Genomic DNA, 25,585 nt, shown 5'->3' with positions numbered 1-25,585 from the left:
GGATAAACGGTTATCACAATTAATAACGTTCATATTCCCCCAGATGGTTTATTTGTCTTAGTGATAACAAAATACAAAGCGGACGACGGGTCCAGGTTTTATCACTCCGAGAAGGAAATGATTAAATTGTTTCCTTATTGTTTTATCGGTATGCATATCTATGAACATTGGATGACTTCCCAATTGTCACAATTTAAAGGTAGTCATCGGGGGACACTAAACGGCTGAATGACGAAAAGTAACACGTGACCTAAATACGTCTTTCAGCCCATGTTAGCAGTATAACGCCTCAAACGTTTTAGAGTGGTAGCCTTAAGTTCCCCTTACTAACTGCACAACACCTTACCTCTTAATAAATAAATAAATAAATAAATAAATAAATAAATAAATAAATAAATAAATAAATAAATAAATAAATAAATAAATAAATAAATAAATAAATAAATAAATAAATAAATAAATAAATAAATAAATATTCCGCTGTCATGCCTTTCTGGTTTAAAAATATATAGTGACCGCTCAGTTACAAAACCGTGCACATCGTTTATTAAACGCCCCGCACAGAGACGAAAATATGTTCAGCTTCTACGAGCAATTTATTTCAATTCTGAATGCTAAAACCCATGCTTAACTTACATGGGCATTGATTTATGATATTTGGTGAATAGGTTATCGGCATGGCGCTCACTAAAAGGTCAATTACCTTTGAAAAGAACCATTATGACATAACCTGAAGATTTATCATACATGTGATAAATGTAATGTCGGAAACAACGCTCAACTTTGACTACTGAACATTTCTTTGATAAATTATTAAATAGGTATTTAGAAGTTGGAAGGGGTAATGAATAGGCTTGAAACGTCGTTAAGAAGTTGTTATTCATAAAAAAGTTTCATTTTTTATTTTTCTTCATTGCTCCGAAATTCGACATTCAGCTTATTATATTAAAAAAAAGCTTTCGGTGTGGGTAACGCCCCGAGGAGGTCAGGTAGTCTAAAGTTGTATTCCTTTCTACGCCCCGATGAGGTCAAGTAGTCTAAAGTTGTATTCCTTTCTACGCCCCGATGAGGTCAGGTAGTCTAATGGTGTATTTTTTCTACGCCCCGATGGGATCAGGTAGTCTAAAGGTGTATTCCTTTCTACGCCCCGCGGAGGTTAGGTAGTCTGATGGTGTATTCCTTTCTTCGTCCCGCGGAGGTTAGGTGGTCTAATGGTGTATTCCTTTCTTCGCCTCGCGGAGGTCAGGGAGTCTAATGGTGTATTCCTTTCTTCGCCCCACGGAGGTCAGGCAGTCTGATGGTGTATTCCTTTCTACGCCCCGCGGAGGTCAGGAAGTCTAATGGTGTATTCCTTTCTTCGCCCCGCAGAGGTTAGGTAGTCTAATGGTGTATTCCTTTCTATGCCTCGCGGAGGTCAGGCAGTCTAATGGTGTATTCCTTTCTTCGCCCCGCGGAGGTTAGGAAGTCTAATGGTGTATTCCTTTCTTCGCCCCGCGGAGGTCAGGTAGTCTAATGGTGTATTCCTTTCTATGCCTCGCGGAGGTCAGGTAGTCTAATGGTGTATTCCTTTCTACGCTTCACACACGGTTCAGGTTTGATTCCCCACATTGGTTGGAGGTGTGAAGTCTAATTTTATGTCCAGTCGAGATATACTTGTATATAAAAGCTGAAAGCGGCGTTAAACCATACTCACTCACTCAGTATTGCCCAAATTAGCCCAGCTCATTGGGATGGTCGAGATTAGCTCTGCTCATTAGGATTGTCTGGACTAGCGCCTCCATTCGGATCCTCTAGATTAGCGCTGCTCATTTCGATGGTCTACAACATTAGGCTAGAGTAGATTAGCTCTGCTTATTAGGATTGTCTGGACTAGCGCCTCCAGTCGGGTCCTCTAGACTAGCTCTGCTGATTAGGATTGTCTGGACTAGCGCCTCCAGCCGGATCCTCCAGATTAGCGCTGCTCATTAGGATTGTCTGGACTAACGCCTCCAGCCGGATCCTCTAGATTAGCTCTGCTCATTAGGATTGTCTGGACTAGCGCCTCCAGTCGGGTCCTCTAGATTAGCTCTGCTCATTAGGATTGTCTGGACTAACGCCTCCAGTCGGGTCCTCTAGATTAGCGCTGCTCATTAGGATTGTCTGGATTAGCTCTCTTCAGTCGGATCCCCGAGATTAGCTCTGCTCATTTCGATGGTCTACAACATTAGGCTAGAGTAGATTAGCTCTGCTTATTAGGATTGTCTGGACTAGCGCCTCCAGTCGGATCCTCTAGATTAGCTCTACTCAGTAGGATGGTCTAAAAAATACTAAAATTATCATGAGACGACCCCTCTTTTGCCGTCCTTCCCTATACCGTCGTGTAGCACGTGCGTCTTTGTGCTTTGTAGGACCGTTGTGGACCCCCCCCCCCCCCCCCACACACACACACACAACCCCCCGTTCAGGATGACAACATGATAGCTTCAACTGATGGGAATGAAAATAACAAAAAGTTGATATTGTTGTGTACAGGGTATTCATTGCCGTGTATCGTATTGATTTTGAGTTCGTTTGCAACTCATCGTTCTCATTTGGAGCCAAAGGGATTGTCCAGACTCGTTTATTTACATTGAGTGAGAACGGCTTTAAGCCGCATTTAGCAATATTCCAGTACGGCGGGGGACACCAGAAATGTTTATTAACAGACCGCCGCCACATGGCTGGATTATTGCTGGGTGCGGCGTTAAACAACAAACACACTAATCTGCTACACTAGGTTGTCCTCGTATATGACATACATACAGAGACAGACTGACATATACACTCACATACATCCGCACGCACACACACACAACATACAGACACACACACGGACGGGCACACACCTCCCATATAAAGGTCATAAAACATGATACGGCGTTGAATTAATACAATATATGACGTCAACACCAGAGTGTAATCAGTCTCCAGTGTGATGCTGAGTGGCGGTGCGACCGGTAGGCAGGACATGCTTACCCTTTTCGCGAACACCTGGTGTCATCCCTCATTTTCACTGACCCATTCATATAACGTTCACAGCTATTTTGCCTTTTCCATAAATAGAATCTGTTTCGACAGATAATCGAGACTGATTGTTCTCTGGCGTTGACGCTAAATATTTCGTCTTCGACACTGTCGTGAGAGCAGGAACACCAGTTGTTTTCCGTGGGTAGATTCACATATCTCCTGTCTCTAATCTTAATAGAGTAATGCCACATCTAAATAGCGCCAGTGCTCGCCTGTGAGATCTTGCTATATTCTTTTCACTGACGTACGATTCACATGGAGAGTTGGTTTTGAATTTCCCGTATGTCTGTAGTTTGTGTGTTCCCTGTCCACGTACTGCACTTGAACTTGGCCTTCCATTTCGACTTGAACTTGACCTTCCATTCCGACTTGAACTTGGCATTCCATTCCGACTTCAGCTTGGCCTTCCATTTCGACTTGAACTTGACCTTCCATTCCGACTTGAACTTGTCCCTCCATTCCGACTTCAACTTGGCATTCCATTCCGACTTGAACTTGACCTTCCATTCCGACTTGAACTTGGCATTCCATTCCGACTTCATCTTGGCCTTCCATTCCAACTTGAACTTGACCTTCCATTCCGACTTGAACTTGACCTTCCATTCCGACTTGAACTTGGCCTTCCATTCCGACTTGAACTTGACCTTCCGTTCCGACTTCATCTTGGCCTTCCATTCCGACTTGAACTTGACCTTCCATTCCGACTTGAACTTGGCATTCCATTCCGACTTGAACTTGACCTTCCATTCCGACTTCAACTTGGCCTTCCATTCCGACTTGAACCTGGCCTTCCATTCCGACTGTAACTTGGCTTTCCTTTCCGACTTCAACTTGGCCTTCCTTTCCGACTTCAACTTTTCCGTTTCCTTGATTTCTGTTTGAGGGGGCCGTGGTTACTTGCTGTTACAGCCCTCGGTGTAAGAAATGTGTGTCTGTCCATGTTAGTCGATGTGTTTGTGTACCTTCTTATTTGAGTTATTGTTCTTTTTTCCACTGATTTACGAGATTATCCTCTAAATGAGCTTCCAGTGACTAGTCTATTAGAACGTCTTTCCGGAGAGCAGAAGGTCGTTGGATCGATCCCCGGCCGCGTCATTCAAAAAGAGACGCCTCCGTTGACTAGTGGTACAACGTCCACCCGGAGAGCGGAAGGTCCGGGCTTCGATTTGCCGGCCGCGTTCTACCAAAAAGACGTTAAAATAGGGTACTTGTTGCTACCCTGCCTGGCGCTCGACATTAAGAAACTAAAACAAGGAGTGTTCGGCTCGGAGTCAGTACACTGTGTCTGAGTTGGGAATTTATGTTAAACTGCGGCAAGGTATCTCACTGGGCTAGCACTATAAAATTGGCATCAGTCCAGACGAGAACAATCAGCCACACACACACGTGCAATAATCTTGAACGCGACGTTAAACCACATTTCACCTCACCTCACATCACCTAGTCTATTCCCTGCTTCACGTAATTATCCCTTGAATGACATACCAGTACCTAGTCTATTCACTGCTACAAAGATTATCATGTAAATGACATACAGTGCCAGGTCTATTATCCGCTACAGGAGATGATCCACTTAAAGACATATCAGTGCCTTGTCTATTCACTGTTCCAGCTACAGCTTCTGTGACTATTGTTTGACTATCTGTTAATCTATATGTTAACTGCATATGCATTCAATAACCATATTCATAACATATATGCATTATGTTTATGTGCCATGATTGGATTTAGGGATGCAAACATACCCTATCCTTTCTGCTTGCGTAGCAATATATTCTTAGTTAACGTGACTTATTGAAACTCATAGTTTGTTATTTTTGCGAATATTTATCAATTGAAATAGACTCACTACTGTTCCTTCCAGACTTCACGGGAATCATATGAAATTACTTCATGTCTCGATAGATATTCGCAAGTCTTTGAGTAAAGTAAACTGACTTTTTCAAGTTTTTAGTGTTGTAATGTACCCGACTTGTTTAAAAATATTTTGAAAATAAAATGAACCCTTTCAATCGCTTTCGCATGCTCAAATTACTCACAGATATCGTCAAATAATATGTTCAAGTGCCATCTCTAGTTCAAAGGTTTTGCTGATTAATAATATTCGTCGGAAATCCAATGTGGCTGCAACTGGACACCATGGGACAATCTTTGGCTTTGGGAACATGAAAAATTCATTTACTAGACATCTTGAGGATTATAAAAAAAGTGAAGAGAAAAATTGTATATCTTTCTGGTGCATGGGGAGCTAATCTACATGTAGACCATGTGTATTAGCAGAGCTAATCTAGATCATGCGTATTAGCAGAGCTAATCTAGACCTTGCGTATTAGCAGAGCTAATCTAGACCATGCGTATTAACAGAGCTAATCTAGACCATGCGTATTAGCAGAGCTAATCTAGACCATGCGTATTAGCAGAGCTAATCTAGACCATGTGTATTAGCAGAGCTAATCTAGACCATACGTATTAGCAGAGCTAATCTAGACTATACGTATTAGCAGAGCTAATCTAGACCATACGTATTAGCACAGCTAATCTAGACCATGCGTATTAGCAGAGCTAATATAGACCATCCTCGAATATCCATGGTCTAACATTTCTATACTATACTATTATAATGGATACCCTGGACCCAATCGCCAGAAGATCATCGTTTCGGGAGTGACGTTACAATCTTCCTCTCTCTTATCATTCATTAATCACAGGATGTTTCTCTCGCTCATAAGTGTAATCTGAGTGACGTGTCTTTCGAAATACGGTGTCCACGAGTGGACCAAGGGTAATTATCATGACAGAATAGAGACATAATACTCTGGCTTACCGATAATGTATATAATAGACATTAGACACACGAAGCGTAACCAACTCCCTGTGGTATGCCTGTGTGGAATTATGACGATTGATCTTGGAATTATTATCGCTCTGAGGTGCAAGTACACAGCTGCCCATTCATCTCCGAGACAGTCACGCATTGCCCGGCTACTCGCATATTGCCTATGCTTCAATATGCCTATACGTTATGTAGGCGATTAGCACAAACCCTCAAAAATAGACTACACGTTTTTTATTTCATTATGGTGAACCTTCAGCGAGTTGAATACATAACTTCAGAGCCTGTTGGTCAACAGGTCCTACATGATGGCTTTCGCTATCGTTTGAACCTCCTGCGTCAACTGTCTGTCTATTGGAAGTGTGACTTTGGTGGATGCAAAGGTCGACTAACTACCATTGGCGATCTTGTCTCCTCAGTTTCTGATGACAGTCATCCATCGTGTGAGTGAGTGAGTGAGTGAGTTGGGTTTAACGCCGCTTTTAACAGTATTCCAGTCATATCGCGGCGTGTAAGCTTAATGTGGGAGGAAAGCCCGAAGTGATGCAGGTTTTAGACGTTTACCACTTCGGTGAAACCCACGAGCACGGGTATGGTGCTGACAAACCTAGAAACATAATTGGGGCGAACCGGGATTCGAACCCACAATCATAGGTTTCTGGCGTGCCCAAGGGACGCAACTCTGCACAGCGAATCGCGGCGCCTTAGACGACTGGACCACCCGTGCCCCCATCCATCGCGTGAGCTTGATCAGCAGACTTAGGCAACGCGGAAGGAAGACACACCACCCATTCAGCAGATCTACGAGGACGAAGTGTCAACACTCGATCCTCTCGACCCTCTCAGATGTCAGATTGGAAGGTTCCTGGAAGGTAACTCGAGACAAACGTCAGTTCCTGTGTGTCGATGACGGTAACGTAAACAAGATACTCCTAATTTTTGACCTTTATACTAGTTGTTTGAAACATATCTTATTGACATTAAAATGTCAAATAGATTGGGCAAACGTTGTCCAACTTACAACGCCCTTTCCATTAACAGACAGTTAATAAATAATAAATGAAGTGCGATACTTTCTCGTGGAAAAACGAACATTAATAATTAATAAAATTACATAAAATATTGCTGTGATAAAAACTGGTACTGTATGCCGCTCGTCTGTTCTGTTACAAAAAGCATACTGACGTTGAACGTTCTTGTAAAGTAACATTTATACAAGGTAATGAAACATGCTATTAACGAGATTCTTAGTTATTCTTCCCTACCTTCTTATCACGGCTTAACAATCGAGGGGCGGTGGGGTAGCTTAGTGGTTTAAGCGTTCGCTCGTCACGCCGAAGACCCGGGTTCGATTCTTCACATGCAATAGGTGCAATGTGTGAAGCCCATTTCTGGCGATATTGATGGATTATTGCTAAAAGCGGAAATCAATGATGACACCAGGTGTTCGCGAAAAAGGTAACACAAACTTAGAAGACTTATCCAGGGAAATATCGATAGTCCGACCCCGTTAACCCACATCCTCGATTATCCAGTGTATTACAGCCAACTTTGACGTGTCGAACTTACATTTGTCTCGAAGAAAAGGTTGTCCCTGCGTATTCCTTCTCTATTCATAATTTTCGGTTGTATCGAACCTCGGATAACATGAAGAAGTGGCGTAGGTCCATTCAACTTCGATACAACGGTGTTTGAGTGTATATCTCTATTCTATAATAAACACCCTTGACCAATTTGCTAACAAAGCTTCTTTAGCTTCAAATCAACTAAATCTCGTGAACGATAGAAATCATGTGCCAAGAGAGTGATTGGAGAGACGGGGATACTGACGTCACTTCCGGGAAGAAGCAATCATAATTCTGACCACCGGACCAAATGCCAGTCGGCTCTAACAAGAGACTGGGGTTATCTTGATCTCATCGATGGTAACCATGGTGATTAAGTACTGTAGTTCTTACAAACATTCTTTTACATCTGCAACTTTCGAAAAGCTAACCTCATGTGTAGACCCTACCTTGGTCTGGACACCTTTTAAAGGTAGTCATCAAGCGTTTATTCCAAGCCCTGCTTTATCCCCAAACGAGGCTTATATTAAGCTATCATGGGAATGGACCCAGAATAGTTATCGAAATAGAATGGACATATTGTACCCTGGATACGCGAGGATATTTAAGCCGGAAAGTCTTCTCACGTCTACTTATATATACACCACATTATTCCATACCCATGACTTAATCCGGACATCTGTTTATCCGGACGGTTACAATGGGAATGTGACGTTCCGGATTTACAGGGTGTCATTGTGTAAAGTTAAAACTACAATGGGGTAATCAAGTAACTGATGACTGTACTTACTTTTGCATATAAATATACATTCAAATTTGCGTAATTGTCAATGTATTGTCCATGAATATTATTAGCTTCTTAAGTGTGAATATTTATTACCAGTATTTGAATATCCCATATTTTTCTTCTTATCTAACGATATATCAAATAATACCATTATTCCTATGTAAAAATTGTAAAATAATAGTCCACTTTAAATAAACATGTAATGACTACGTTCAAGTATAGTTTGACTATATTATCGCGGGCTCTATATTACCGCTCTGTCGACTGTTTACTTTATTTTGTTAGACCTACAAATCTAAGCACGATATTTCATGGCATGATGGAATACAGGACTCGTTGCGGTATGCCACGGCTACATGCAAGTATAGGGGCGGTCGGGTAGCCTAGTGGTTAAAGCGTTCTCTCGTCACGCTGAAGACCCGGATTCGATTCCCGACATGGGTACAATGTGTGAAGCCCTTTTCTGGTGTCCCCCGCCGTGATATTGCTGGAATATTGCTAAAAGCGGCGTGAAATCAAACTCACTCACTCACTCATTTGGTAAGACGCGGTCGGGAACCCAACCATTCCGCTCTTCAGGCAGGCACGTCACGGAGGCTGTCTCTAGTACTACATCTAACCAACACCAAATAGATTCCCAGCATCCTGCTGCTTGTTTCAAAAGGGGACAGCATTGGATCAGATGGTCAGGTTCGGCGATTTATCTTTTTTCGTGTCATCGTGCTGTGATGGCTTGGGACGCTGTTCATGATATCAACCACAGGCTTGTCTGGCAACGACTCGATTATTTACAGGCCGCCGTGATACAGCTGGAATATCCGGCTCAAGACGACACAAAAACCATCTCAGTGTTATATATAACTGTTCATGCACGGATTGAATGAATACACATCCATGTTCCTTTCAGCTGCTAGCTTTATATCAATTTTCTAAATGAGCTTGTTAAGTAACTTTCCCACTCTAAATAATCAAGTCTCTCTATTCACCAACTTTAGACATTAAAACAGCCCCACTGTGTTGCAAAATAAACATATTTCTTGAACGTTTTTCTAATACTTAAAAGCAACAGAATCTCAAAGAAACATATCGTTTTCAGTTTCAACAATTTGGTAAATGCGTTATCGTGTCACTGGGGGTCACGGGTGGCCCAGTCGTCTAAGGCGCCGCGATTCGCTGTGCGGAGTTGAGTCCCTTGGGCACGCCAGAAACCTATAATTGTGGGTTCGAATCCCGGTTCGCCCTGATTATGTTTCTAGGTTTGTCAGCACCATACCCGTGCTCGTGGGCTTCACCGAAGTTGTAAATATCTGAGACCTGCATCACTTCGGGCTTTCCTCCCACATTAAGCTGACACGCCGCGATATGACTGGAATACTGTTTAAAGCGGCGTTAAACCCAACTCTCTCACTCACTCACCAAAAGCGGCAAGGTACTTACATCTAGTACTGGTAAATGCGTTATCATGTCACTGGATGGTCTGGTCCATCACTTGATTGTCTGGTTTGTTTACAGAACACCCTCCCATGGTAGGGGTACCGCTGTGCGGAGTCAGGCAACAAACATGTATTTGTCCTTTGCATATTGCCCCAGGGACATGCTCACCCTTTTCGCAAAAACCTGGTGTCATCACTGATTTTCAGTGATCCATTCATATAATTTTCAAAGCTATTTTGCCTTTTCCGCCCCATGTAGTCTGTGTTGGCGGGTAATCGCTGATTATGTTCTGGCGTTGTCGTATTATATTTGATCAAACTCTTTAAAGAGAAACCCGGGGAACCCAGGTTTGAAAAGCCCTCTGAACCACTTGTTGATCGTAAGACGTGGTTATGACTGAAATATCACTACCCCTTTGTGATTTAAGTGGGCTATTATACGTCTGGAAATTACCAGACGGCTGAGAAGTAAAAAAAGACATACTAACAGCGGTTTGAATTTGCAGTTATCTGGTTATAATAATGCATAGAATATGCGTATTCATCATTGTTAAAATACTACTTGAGTCATACGATATGCTTATGTAGATCTGAATATTGTTAGATACATGCGTCCCACCTTCACTTTCACGTCTATATACTTGTGCTGAACTCAAGATAGTTCCAATGCGTTATTGACCCCAGGAAATATTTATTGCACATATGAAACCACAAGAGACTGGAACTATTTCGACCTCGTCGGAGGTAACCATGGTGACAAAGTACTGTAATTCTTACAAAAGACTTTTTTTTACATCTGCAACTTTCGAAACGCCTCCCTCATGTGTTGACCCCACCTTGACATGGACACCTGTTTGAAGGTAGTCATCGAGCGTTTATTCCAAGCTCTGCTTTATCCCAAAACGAGGCCTACATTATCTTTTTAGTTTTGGCGCACGGGTGTTTTCTACAAATAGGTCCTTACTGATAGTTTAAAATATAAAGCGATAAAAACATTTTTTATTCATAAGAAATCTTCAACAGGGTCCATCGTTCAATTCCGACTTAAAATGAGCATTACTTATGAATCATTATCATATTTTTTATGTTACCATGTGATCGCGAAGATGAGAGCGTATTCTGCCCCACCAGTGGCACTTTTCATAAACACATGCAAAGGCATATAATACAACCCAAATTAGGTAATTGCACCGGACATCATTTTTGTACTGATGCGTCAAGTTTGAAAATGTCCTCCACGTTTCAACCATGCTATGAACCGTTTTGAAAGCTTTACTGAGGCCTCCAATGTTGTAACCTCGATCAAAAACCTTTATGCAAGAGTTTTTTGTGTTTGGTTTGTTGTTTTACGCCGCACTCAGCAATATTCCAGCTATATGACGGCGGTCTGTAAATAATCGAGTCTGGACCAGACAATCCAGTGATTTACATAATGAACATCGATCCACGCAATTCGGATCGATGACGTATCAACCAAGTCAGCGAGCCTGACCACCCGATCCCGTTAGACGCCTTTTACGACAAGCATAGTCGTCTTTTACGGCAAGCATTGGTTGCTGAAGACATATTCTACCCCGGATCTTCACGGGTCTTTTATGCAAGAGTCGTATGATGATTGAAATCTTCGTGGAACGAGCATGCTCCGTTGTAGCTTAAAAGTTGTAAAAATGTAGACACCAAAGACAGGAACTGCTAGATTATTGTTCGGTATTAAGGGAATGTTAACTTTTGGAAAGTTCATCCTTGTCATACAGTCTTGTGATGTGGAGACAGGGAATTCGGTTGCAACGCGGGTGGTGGGTTTCACCATTGAGGTGGAATTGAATTGAATTGAACCCTAATTTTGAAACCCCGCGGTGTTATTTAACGCTGCAGACAGCAATAGTATGCAAACCTGTGATCGAAGGCATGAACAATAAGACATCGGTGCGCGATGGCGCACGCAATCATAGATTCTGACCACCCGGATCAAGACGCCAAGAGACTATGACTATCTTGACCTCATCGGAAATGAAACCCCCTCAATTGAATTGAACCATTGAGGTAAACGCCCGACACGCCGTGATATACAGTAAACTACGGTTATAACGAACTCAAAGGGACTATTAATTTTAGTTCGTTATAACCGTAGTTCGTTATAAGTACATATACAGAATGACTACAGCAAGTAGTCGGGACCAAAAAGTAAGTTCGTTATATCCGTCAGTTCGTTATAAGCGTGTTCGTTATAACCGTAGTTTACTGTAACTGGAATACTGTTTAAAGCGGCGTTAAACCCAACTCATTCACTCAATTGCAACGTAAATAAGTCACGTGTTACTTTAAGCCTTCTAGCTTGTGTGTATCCCTCGATGACTGCCTTTACCACTGCCGTGGTCATGAGCTACCGTTGATAATAGACGTATCAGTATTCAATGCATATCCAGTTCACTCATCGTGCTGCATATGGTCCAGAGAACACAAACGTGAACATCATGCAGTACTAAACCTAGGAACCCGTTTCATGAATACCACGCGGGAAACACAACGATCCCGTTCATACTGCTGAGGGTTTAGTGAAACGATAACATTGAAACATTCGTCTGTATTGAACTGTTCCTCTTGAAGTCTGGACTTAATTCTGGATTAACGAATTATAGGTACGTTGCAATGTTTCTTTCATGATTTATTGATTTTCCTGGCAGTAATCACGTGGTGTGGCGGGTTGTGGATTAACGAGGTCCTAAATAACGGGGATTTATATTTTACAAATGCCATTTTCATCTTTAATGTATAGGGCTATCCGTACCCTGAACTGATGGTTGATAGTTGATTTTAGGATTAACGAATTACAGACAAATAGAGATTATGAGTCGAGCGTGTTTCCTTATCGTAATTGTAATATGTTAGGAATATATATGGGCATTGTGTGAACAACTTGAGACAAAAACCAAGATTAAATTTACAGTTATGCCAAAATGCATCAAATAGATGTGACTGATGAATATGAATATGGGTAATGCAGAAGGCTGCGGTTTTGGGGAGTCTGAAAAGTTCCGGGTGGGTTCGACTTGGCAGCGCTTCCTGGGAGAAGTCCTATTCGCTGTCTGGGCTGCGTGTAGAGGGAGCAAGGGCCCTGAGCTGATGATGAGCCTAACCAGTCTGACTGACAGGATCACCCAAACCTCTTTGTTGCATTTATTCATTTTATTCTGTTTTATAACGCCCGGTTATACATGATATATGTTCACAGTATGCGTCACTCGGGTTAGCCAGGTTTCAGTACTGTTTCACTGTACACCCTTTAAACCATTACCATCTTACTCACATTGTACTCAGGATAATCTCGTTCCACGCTAACTAAACCATGATACTAACGCGTGGTTATCTGGTGGTGTCGTGGTGTACAACTGTGCGAGCTGACGGCAATACTATAAGTTGCAGCAGGATCACGAGGTGTACATTGGGTTTTATGCGTCTTGCTTCAGGTTTTATTCCACGAGCCGGACGAGTGGTATACAACGCATAAAACCCCATGTACCCCGAGTGATCCTGCTACAACGAATATATCTTACAGACATGTCTTATAATATGACATTGTAAAACAATTCAAACAAATTCAAAATTGATAGAAAACACCTGTTCGATTGAGCTGAGGTTAACTTGCTATGTCACGTGACTTCCATCGACTCGGAAAAAGCGTGCAACCTTTTGCTTTGAAGCGGGGTATAAGGGATTTATTTGTCACTCAGAAAAGCACGTGCAGCCTGAATTTCTCATGGCGGTGTATAAGGGATTTATTCGCCCACTGAGACATTTTATCAAGATCACGTGGACCAATCAGATCTCGACATTCTGACATGGAGGTATGATAATAATGTTTGTTTGTATGTCGTTGAACACCGCAATCAGTAATATATCGATCTAAATGAATGTGGTGGTTAGATAATCGAATCGAAGCAGTTGTCGGGGTCATGTCTACTAGCCTGGATCAACGTCTGGTGAAAACTATACTTTGATACAAGCGAGTGGACCCCGCAGTTTTGTTAAAACTAGACTTTGATATATGCTGGTGCGCCGGGTGCGATGACGATTATACCTATCTTCTAACCCGGAATCTCGACGGGTCAATACCAGTGTGAATGATTCAAGATAAGACGGCGTCATGAGTTAGCAAATTCAGTTGATAATGATTGACAGATATGAATTACAGTAACGGTGACACAATGTATTCAAGTTACAGCATAGCAACAATGCAATAAGAACCGTCACGAACACAACTGGAACCATTTCCCTATGCTTGTACAAGTCCCTGAGACATTGATTAATAGTTTAAATCATAATTTTCTGGATTATATATATAATAAGAACAAGATGTCCCTATAAATGACTGGCGATCTTGTCCTGTCTGCTTATCGTGACTTGCTTATTATAAGGATAGAATTACTATACACCCATGGACTTTGGTCAGTATTGACTTGAAGCAAGTCTACATCTTTCTACCTCACCAGATTATGTGGGATAAATCCTCGGCTAAAATTTAGCCTAATCATTCTAGACTTGAGTTGGATTATTATCATAATACATTTTGATGTGTATATTCTAGGGAATTCCTAAAAGAATATACATATCGTGCACATATTAACTGAATCATTTACGAATTCCAATTATGACAAACACGTACAATATAAATGTATGTTTATGTATTACTCTTAAACAATAGTAGTCGTGTAGCAATTTCATTATTACCATACGTGGCAATAAATTAGTTGCCTCGATCCCTGGTCATTGGGGTGGTGTGTAAAGAATTCGCTCGTCACACCGAAGACCTCGTGGGTACAATGTGTGAAGCCCATTGATGGTGTCCCCCGCCGTGATCTTGCTGGAACATTGCAAAAAGCGGCGTAAAACCATACTCACTCACTGGTCATTGGTGACATTGCGTTGTCTACTGGTGCCTGCCCTTGCAGACATTTACAGTTGAGCAATGTATAGAATAAATTAGTTCTTGGATACAGATTTGTTATAAGATGAATAATATTACTAGTTATGAGTTGCAATTTTTATTATGTACCAATTATTTCATAACTATTAATCAATTTTGGAATCACGTGGTAATTTATTCATTGATATACAATACGTGTATGTAATTGAACAATTACAAATACGACTTGGGTTAATCAATTCATTCAGTTCATATGAGCGTTCCTTTAAAACAATATGCATGTGATGCTGAACTCACTGACACACTGTACAAAACTGTGTTAATCTAACCCTGCCTACCACCTATTTACGCCAGAAAGGGTTAACAACGCCTAGCCTCCCCACCTGTAACACACCTAGCTGAGCTGTGCAATCACTTGTGTTTTTTCTGATATCTCTCATTGAAAGCTTAACCAACTCCCCTTACTGTCTGAATGTCCTTTCTCCCCTTAAGCCTTGCCTGGTTACCATGGAAACCAGATGTTCGGAAGCATAGAGTTTACGGAAGTGGTTACTCGAACACATTATTAGCGTACGCGTGTCAAGGGCAATATGATCTGATTGCAAATGAGCTATTTCGTAATGGAAATATTTATGGGAACAGAACGGGCACGTCTCTATAACGGTTGGGGACTGGCATAGCACATCAGACACAGTGTTGCATTATAGGACAGAAGAGTGAAATCTAGATACATATAGAGTGAAATGTGTATGTTCATACATACAGATTTTAAAATATACATACATATACATGTATAGCGAAATTTACAGGCACAGAGAATGAAATGTACATACAGTGTGAAATCTACATACATAGAGAGTGAAATTTACATACACATAGAGAGCGATGCACATACATACAGATGGAAATGTACATACATATAGTGAAATGTACATAAATGTAGATTGAAATGTACATACCTTGTGAAATGTACATACATATAGAGTGAAATGCACATATATACAGATGGAAATGTTTATACATATAGAGTGAAATGTACATACATATAGATGGAAATGTACATACATATAGAGTGAAATGTACATACATATAGAGTGAGATGTACATACATATAGATGGAAATTTACATACATATAGATGGAAATGTACATACATATAGAGTGAAATGTACATACATATATAGAGATGAACATACATATAGAGTGAAATGTGCATATCCTGTGAAATGTACATACATATCGAGTGAGATGTTTATGCATATAGTTGTTGGTTGGTTGGTTTGTTGTTTAACGCCGCACTCAGCAATACTCCAGCTATATGACGGCGGTCTGTAAATAATCGAGTCTGGACCAGACAATCCAGTGATTAATGTCATGAGCATCGATCCACGCAATTGGGATCGATGACATGCATCAACCAAGTCAGCGAGCCTGACCACCCGATCCCGTTAGTCGCCTTTAAGGACAAGCATAGTCACCTTTTACGGCAAGCATGGGTTGCTGAAGACCTATTCTACCCCGGAATCTTCACGGGTCTTATACATATAGAGTGAAATGTACATACATTTAGAGTGAAATGTACATACATATAGAGTGAAATGTACAAACACATATTGAGTGAAATGTACATACATTAAGAGTGAAATATACATAATGATGCATAAAGAGTGAGATGTACATATATAGCGAAATTTACATACACAAAGAATGAAATGTACATACATATAGAGCGAAATGTACACACACATACAGAATAAAATACATACATTCATACAAACAAATAAGCACGCACACACAAACATACATACACGTGCATAATTGCTTCACATATTGAGCCTTTGCCAGAGGTCTTAATCCCATTAAACTCATTCAATAGCATTCATGTACTTCTTTAGAAACTTGGTTTAGATTAGTATTGTATGTCATTCGACCCATCTGACCTCTGCTCAAAAGCGAGCCCATTACGGTAAAAACTCTCACAAGAAACAGTTATTTTTATTCTGAAAACAATAGTTTTGAAATGGTCTCTTAAAGAACATTGTTATTTAGCTGAAGACATGATTCGTGGCTATTTAATTTACATCAGAGTTTTACGATCTAACAAATACACGCGTTCAACATTATTATTAACACACCCGCATTCTGGCCCGCCATGGAAAAAAGGCATACAAAATCCTGGGTATTTCAATGCATATGATATATCTTAACTGGGAGTCGTCACACTTGACGTGTTCCTCTGGGACGCATTTAAGGTCGTCCAGCCTTTGAGTATCACTCGATGGCTACCTTTAACTGGGCGACAAGAACGTCTATCACCTCCTCATTACTTCTTCTCTGTCGGAGTAGTGCTAACGAGAAATTAATGTCCGATTGATGATAAATTACTCTTGTGTTATCGTCTCATTTGTCCCAATTGCAGTCAATTCTACTTGCTGTAGTGCTGGTGCTACGTGAGGACTACTTTAGGACGATTACGATTGACAGTATTCAGTCTTATCAAATCAAGATATTCCCCTGTGTCGAATCAAGGAACGGAACTTTTGTTTGCGCTTATGTACTGAATGGCATGGAGGTATATATTAACATGACCATGCTCTAACATTAAAGAGAGACTACGCAAAAAGATGTAAAATTTAGGTTTGATTAAACTAAGATTTCTATAAGCTTGACAAATTAACACAAAGTGATATTCATTTTGCAAACGTTTCTTTTGTCTAAATTCGCGATTAATATTAAAATTTCGATCGCATTCAATTTCTAAATTGTGAAAACTAGCCTAAAAGGTAATAAATGTGGTCCTTAATTTATAAGTGCAATATATAAGAACTTTAATTTTGAACGAATTTTGAATTTTGAATGTTAAAACCCATTTCATCTCACCTCACAAAACGTCAAAAGGAAAATACAGAATTTTAAATATTGTAAACTGTTCTTCTCTTGTTATTTTTCATTTCCAAATTATATTTCTACACCTTAAACCTTGATCCTTAAACCAAGCATTAAAAGAAGAGAAAAGACTAACTTTAAACAAACCCCTTGTCTTGACAAACACGGGTAGCTGCATTGCAGTGCGTATCGGGTAAACACAAAGGTCAAACTTATAAAAGAAAACCCACTTCAAACTACTGTACGTCTCTGTTGTGGCATGGAAATAACCAGACATTTCAGAGATTTTATTGACAGTGAGAAACACGTTCCAGGCAATATTTTATTCTGTTCTGTTACAAATATAAAAATAATCACAAAGCATTTGACGCCCATCTTTTGCCCAGTCTACTAACAGTACACGTTTAACTACAAACAGATGAAATTGAGCTTGCATACGTCAAGATAAAAACGAACGTGATCAACGTTATGTTGCTTTTGTGTATATTTCCATTTCCACAGGAGTTTGGTTTTTAAAGTGGATTGTGAAGAACACAAGCGTGTGTGAGCCAGACAGCCAACTGGACAAACATGACGGTACAGAGTCTGTGTCCTTGTCTGTGACTTTGTTCCAGTCTTTGCACACCCAACACACAGTCCATTATGGAGAATACTAATTGTAGTGCACATCGATCATATGCCGATAACACGAAGAGTCGTTTACATGGATAAATATAGTGCCATTTACACAATTATCTTGATAATCAGTGGGGGCTGTATGAACCAATCTGATATGGCTGTAAGCGGATCTTGAATGGTGATGTTTCATTGACAATGCATCCGATTACACTGACAAGAATGACATTGCATATGAAGAATCTCATTTAGAGTCCCGATTAACAACGATAACTGTGATTCGACATTTGTCTAAACGGATTTTTATATCAGATCAAGGTTAAAGTCACACTGCGTTGGGGACCGACCATTGGATTTTCATGTGTGGTGGGAGGGGGGGATCTGGGATATTTTTTTACGAGTGAATATTTTCAGTCAGCGCTTCAAGGAATAGCTTCACCAGTTACACCACAGTAAAACTCTTCGGCAAAGATCTATACTCCCACGTTTAATGGTGGCTTAAACAAGAAATGGTTTTCGATCGTGATTTATTTATTACCTGTACCATAGTTGTGATTTGGCCATTTAGTTTGGCGGTGTTGAGGAGACTATTTTCAGCCTTGACTGTTTGAGTCAATTCCCATTTTCAAATTTTCCACTTTTATTTGCCTGGAACTTTATATTTCTACTGCAAACTCACATCTGATCCGACGTCAGCTTTTACAAAACTGCCATAAAATCACAACTCTACGTTGAAGGGTCAAATTTCCTATCATTAGCGGAACGGCTTACCCACTGAGAACATAAGCAGTTTTGAGGGTAAACGATTTTTTTAGATTCCTCCCTAAATATCAGAGCAATGTTTGGGGACCACAACTCATTATTGTTTAGAAAATCCTGAATGGCCAGCACGCATTTAATTATTTTTAAAACCTGACAATCTGTTTTTTCCCAGCGTATTGGGGAACTGATTTAAAGTCCAAGCCGCATAAAACATGAAAGGGTCGCTCCATCAGTGAAGAGCATCACATAGACTAGACAATTACAGTGGAATTACCATTGGTCTAATCTCTGGCCTTTCTGTGAATGTTTCTCCCTCATGTATATATTGACCAGTTGACCACACATTCAGATAATGGTCAGACTCTCCGTGGATAGTGGACAGGTGTCGTGCTACCGGCTGCCCTCCAACATAGGCAGCAAGGTCTGGTTGCCTTGGAAACGTGTTTGTGTGCGCGTGGGATTAACTGAATTATTTCTGCTCTCTCTCTCTCTCTCTCTCTCTCTCTCTCTCTCTCTCTCTCTCTCTCGCTCTCTCTCTCTCTCTCTCTCATATATATATATATGTCGTGCGCACTTTAAGGAACGACCCAACCAACGGATCATGCCAAGCAATTACCCCATTCCCGAGGACCGAGACCCTGCTTGCGCAACTCGCGGATTGGACACGGTTCATTGCGTAATCGCATAATCTTTTAATATAAAATTTCGGGGCATTTGTTTACAGGATAACGTTATGCAACTTCTAAAATGCCACATATTGATCAGATTTTCAAATTGTATTTAATCCTCCATCGCGGGGCTACTTTCAAAACGAATATGATCATCAAGCACTCTAATAAATCACAATCCACACCAAGGGATTACGCAGATTATATATAATTGCTCAAACCAAACCAAATCACGTAATGACGGGGTGAGTTGAGGTAAAGTGAGTTGAGCTGAGGTGAGGTGAGGTGAGGCGAGGCGGGGTGAGGTGAGGTGAGGTGAGGTGAGGTGAGGTGAGGTGAGGTGAAGTAAGGTGAGCACAGGCTTTCTAATGATTTCGTATGCTGGTCGTTGAGGCGAATAACGGGATCGGGTGGTTAGACTCGCTGACTTGATTGATGCATGTATCGCATCCCAAATGCGTAGATCGATGCTCATGATGTCAATCACGGAATAGTCTGGTCCTGACTCGATTATTTACCGTCCCACATCATATAACTGGAATATTGCTGAGTGCGGCGTTAAACAACAAACAAACACACAAACAAATCTAATAATTTCGAAAAATGTTTTCAATCAAGTTTAAAAAACAGAAATAATATTGTAATTTTTGCCATTTCAGTGTTCCTTACACATGTGTTGAGGAAATGTACCTTGAGTTGTTCATTCCTCATCAGATTTTGATGGGGAAAGTAAAACTGATCTATGACTTATGTTTGAACCTAAAAGGTGCATACTAGGCATCAGTCTCCATCACTTGTTTGTCCAAGTGTAGTTCTAAACTCTCTGTACCCATGAATCTGCCGACAAGCAAAAAGTAGTGTTTTTTGTTTTGTGCCGGACATAGCAGTGATTATTATGATGATCAATGTAACTTCGGGGTACGATGAGGCGCAAGAGGCAAATCCCCAAGCCAGGCCGCCCAATGATAATGTGCAGCTTGTCTTGGGACCGTTTGCTGCGTCGAGCCCCTTGAAGTCTTTATTCGTGGTAGAGTGAGTGCTAAACCTACTTGGGTGTGTGTGTGTGTGTGTGTGTGTGTGTGTGTGTGTATGTGTGTGGCCTAGTGGTTAAAGCGTTCGTTCACTCGTCACGCCGAAAACTCGTGTTCGAATCCCGACATGGGTGCAATGTGTGAAGCCCATTTCTGGTGTCCCCCGCCGTGATATTGCTGGAATATTGCTAAAAGCGGCGTAAAACCATACTCACTCACTCACTAAACCTACTTGGGAAGTAAATCAGTAACCAGCTCATCTTACAAACCCAGGTATTGGGATGGGTGATTTCTGAACCTTGGTCCCTCTCCCCTCCTCCCATCCCAGAACATCAAATGGTATGACCTTATCGAAAGCAAGAGTGCTGGGGGTCTATGCTACCACTGGTCCTATTGAAAACACCACACTATGCAGTGCCGGTTTTATTGGTAAGGGACCAACACTTTCATAGATGGAGGGGGAGAGGGTGGACGGAACATCACACCTGTACTAGCAATTCCAAACACACTTAGATTGCATTTAAAAACGACTGCGTATTTCTGCCATGCAGTATTATGGCCATTGTGTGAATGAGCAACTCAATATGCGTGGACAACTATATGCTTTTGATGGTGGTCGTGGGTTATACATATACCACGCATTGGTTAATATTATTCAGCTATTGTCATAGTTGATGCGAGGAATGCTTGTATTATTAATGACATGGTGCGTGGAATGTATAGCAATAATGGAAGTACGTAGATTGGGAATGCATACAGCAGTTGCAACACAAAGCGAAGGGGAATATAAACAGGCCTACATGTAAGTAGAACACATGCCTTTCTCTTCTTTGTACATAGCTATGTGTGTGTGTGTGTGTGTGAGAGAGAGAGAGAGAGAGAGAGAGAGAGAGAGAGAGAGAGAGAGAGAGAGAGAGAGAGAGTACTGAAATAATTCAGTTAGTCAGTTAATCTCACGCACATTTGTATCAATACGGACTAATGCCGGTTTTATAGTGCTAGCCTACTGAGATACCATGCCGCAGTTTAACATGCATACCCCGGGCCCCTATCAATCTGTTACTGGTTGTTAGAGGCAAGTGGGCCGGATGGTCTGGTTCGGTGATCTGGTTGAATGCGTGCTCTTAAACCCCGACGGCGTGAACCATTGCTCATAATATGTCACAGAATTGTCTGGCCCAGACTCGTTTATTTAGAGGCTCGAATATTGTGGCGGGTTGAAACAACTCTCTTCACTTGCAGGGCGAGCTGAGTTTACCTCCGATGTGACAACCAGGTCAGGTACATGTGTCGAAAGCTGAAACGTATGCAGGTCGTACACGTCGTCCACTTTGCATACTAATTGATCTGACACTCTGATGACCCTGACCTATCATTGGTTCGCCGACAAAAAGTTGTATGAACAAGAGGCTTGTTTGTTTTTTAAACGAATATCTTTAGTACGCTAACCTTATCTCTTTCACAAATGTATATTTGTTTTGTTAAACTTGTTTTTTCTTTGTTAAGCAAACTTGTATTTCAACTTATTAGCATTCAGACAGAATTCAATGTATTAATTATCATTATCACGACACCTTTTATCTGGTGCAGTCCCTTGCAAACTCATATTATCCTACCATTACCCAAACAGAAATTATTATACAATACGGGAATATTATACACATTTGGAGACATGATGACTTATTAACATGTTGCACTATGATCTTAATATACACACGCCCTCATGAAACAGGTATCATGGAAAGTTGGGGTATATATTTCATATTGGTCAAATCCGAGTTGGGTTTTACGCCACTTTGAGCGGTAACTACAGGAATGAATGTGATATCTGTGCATGTCTGTGTGTTACTGACCTGTAGTATTCAAAGACTATCTAAAACATACACATTCTTATCAACACGTTTTGGGCGCTGGGGTGGCCTAGTAGGTAATGCGTTTGCTCGTCACGCCGAAGGTCCGGGTTCGATTCCCCACGTGGATAAAGTCTGTGAAGCCCATTTCTGGTGGGTCGTGATTTTGCTGAAATATTGCTAAAACCGGCGTTAAACCATACTCACTATCAAATTGTCTCAGCTGTTACCAGCTGGATCATGATCTTTAGTTTTTGTCAGCATCACATCCGAAAATGGTAAAAGACTATGACCTGCGTCACTTTGAGACTTTCTCCCACAGTAAAGGTAGTCATTGAGCCCTCATCCCAACCGCTGCTTAATCCCCAAACGAGGCTTCTATTTTCTCGTCATTTTCGGCACACTTTTGTACACATGTCTTAAATGGTAGATTTAACACTGGTGTGGTTGAAAGAACGGCAATTCCGCTGTGGCGTATTAATGTCACGTGTTACTTAAAGTCATCCAGCCGTTTTGCATCGGTCGATTGGTTCCTTTAAGCTGACACGCTATGATACTGAATTCGAACTCACCCCAGCGCCTACTCAAAATGGTAAACGCACCCAGTCATGATCGTAACGCTAAAGAAGGTTAGAAATAGAAACAAATTGTTTTTTGATTTACAAATAAGGTGATGTGAGGTGCAATGTGGTTCAGATTTACAAGGCTTGGCTGGATCATACCGCTCACCCAGAGTTAAAGTGAGAACAAACTCATATATCTTGCAGCTGCTACTTTTTGAGTTACAACCCAAGTGTAGACAATGGTAAATCAATTGTCATATCTTGTAATGTCATCTTCCCGAGGCAAGAGAGTTAACTGAATATAAAAGTCCAGTTTCCACACTTGCTGAACTCGGCTGGTATTATGGAGTTACATTTTGGCTGGACTATCGAGTCTATGCATAGTCCAAATAAAATCGTGTTACGAAATCGAAATCCTGTTCGTAAACTGTGATGCAGATTTTGGTCGATTGCAGGATTTGCATAGCATGTGCACCGCCAACTCGTTGTTAACACATATGTTTCAAATCTTTTCATATTTGTAATGAAGATGCTGCTCACGAGATTTTGTTGCACTTCGCTATGTAAGACCCGTTTTATCACAATATAGACCTTGATTATCGATGAGTTTTGACTGGGCGCAGCCAATTTATTTGAAGCAAATGCAAGAGGTTGAATCTGATTGGTCCATAGGCGAGGCATAGAAGGGACATAACTCGTAATAGCCACAGGTGACGCTACGATCGAGCCCAGGAATTCCAGCCAAGTTCGGCAAGGGAAACTAGACTTTTAAAGTCAGTTAACTCACTTGCCTCGGAGGGGCGCGGGTGTCCCAGTCGTCTAAGGCGCCGCGATTCGCTGTGCAGAGCTGCGTCCCTTGGGCATGCCAGAAACCTATGATTGTGGGTTCGAATCCTGGTTCGCCCCGATTATGTTTCTAGGTTTGTCAGCACCATACCCTTGCTCGTGGGTTTCACCGAAGTGGTAAACGTCTGAGACCTGCATCACTTCAGGCTTTCCTCCCACATTAAGCTGACACGCCGTGATATAACTGCAATAATGTTCAAAGCGGCGTTAAACCCAACTCACTCACTCACTCACTCACTTGCCTCGGGAGGATGTGTAATGTATGCTCTGTGGTGTTCTGCTACAGCTGCTCAATATGGGCACTTTAAGCCATACCTATGGGATCAGCATATCGTTCCTTCAAGGTCGCAATAGTTTACCAAACGTGTTTAAACTGCCAGGAGTGTACTTGTGTTATCGATCGTCCCCTCCTTTTATCATTGCAACTAACATAGCATATGGAACCCAACAGATTTGGTTATTGAAACACTCGTGTAGACTATCAAATGCATGCTGCTGTAAAGAAATAGGGACTGACAAATAATTGAATGCATCATGGAACTACAGATCTTGATTACTATAATCGCCAGAATTTACAGTTTATTATAAAGGAGCTTGATATCATTGAAATCCTTTTCAGTATTTGTAATATGGGTGTGCATAAGTTAATTAGTTGTATGGATCGTTTGAAGCTGTTTATTGCAAATTATTTTTCAAGACTGTTCGGTAAAATATGATATCTAATATAAGAAAACATACAACTTTATGGATAACAAGTGTTCGTTTATTGCATTTAACGACGTTTTAATGTAGATTCTTACACCGTTATTTATGTTTTCTTATTCAATAATCAAGTTCTAGAATGCCAATCAAACAGTTCATAATATATATGTTTGATATTTGATAAAAGACTCGTACCAAATACACAACTTTATCTAGTAAATTGTGTGTGTATGTGCGTGTGTCGCGCGCGCTCGTTTGTGTGTGTGTGAGTATGTGCGTGTGTCGCGCGCGCGCGCTCGTGTGTGTGTGTGTGTGTGTGTGTGTGTGTGTGTGTGTGTGTGTGTGTGTGTGTGTGTGTGCTTGTACTAGTCCAGACAAATGCCGATCTTAAAGTGCTAGCCCACTGAGATACTATGCCGCAGTTTAACATGAATACCCTACTCAGACACAGAATAGTGACTCCAAGCTGACCAGTCCTTGTTTTAGCCCCTTAATGCCGAGCGCCAGACAGGTTAACAACAAGATCTATCTTTTAACATCTTTTGGTATGACGTGGGCGGGGATTAAACAAGACCAAGAGGAGGTTCTATATGTGAAAAGTCAAGGTAGTGAATGAGTTTGGTTTCACGCCACTTTGAACGGTACTTCTGTTACATCTGGGCGCTCCAGCTTATCGGTGAAATAAAAAAATCCAAAGTGAAACCTATAAGAACGCATATGTTACCCACGCAGGAGCGAATCTGTGTTGGAAACAACGATCAGATCCCGGCACGTCTAAGGGACGTAACTCGACCACGTATGTCCCTAGATAAGAGTGAGTGAGTGTATAAGGTTTTACGCTGTTACGCAGAGTCCTCGCAATATCACGGGGGACACCGGTAATGGGATTCACACACTGTACCCATGTGGGAAATCAAAATCGCGTCTTCGGCGTAACAAGCGAACGCTTGAATCACAGGGCTAAGCCCCTCACCTTACCCACTCCACCCGTGGTTTTACCCCACTTTTAGCAATATTCCAGCAATATCACGGCGGGGAACACCAAAAATGGGCTCCACATATTGTACCCATATCGG

General features: G+C 41.3%; 2 protein-coding genes across 2 annotated transcripts in view; one reads left to right on the top strand and one right to left on the bottom strand.

The window, feature by feature from the left end:
* Nucleotides 1-25,585, top strand: part of LOC139465034 (uncharacterized) — a 58,244-nt gene that overhangs the window by 4,360 nt on the left and 28,299 nt on the right. The gene's annotated exons all lie outside the window — the stretch shown is intronic.
* On the bottom strand, nucleotides 3,297-5,234 carry LOC139464743 (uncharacterized). The gene is made up of 2 exons (XM_071246255.1): nucleotides 5,228-5,234; nucleotides 3,297-3,919 (listed from the first exon to the last, which is right to left on the bottom strand). Exons 1-2 carry the CDS (start codon nucleotides 5,232-5,234, stop codon nucleotides 3,297-3,299), a joined length of 630 nt encoding a protein of 209 aa, XP_071102356.1.

Source organism: Haliotis cracherodii, unplaced genomic scaffold (assembly GCF_022045235.1).
Source record: "Haliotis cracherodii isolate W230 unplaced genomic scaffold, xgHalCrac1.p SCAF_17, whole genome shotgun sequence".
Classification (NCBI taxonomy): Eukaryota; Metazoa; Mollusca; class Gastropoda; order Lepetellida; family Haliotidae; genus Haliotis; species Haliotis cracherodii.
Note: the sequence above shows the minus strand (reverse complement) of the source record. Positions and strands in the feature narration are given on the sequence as shown.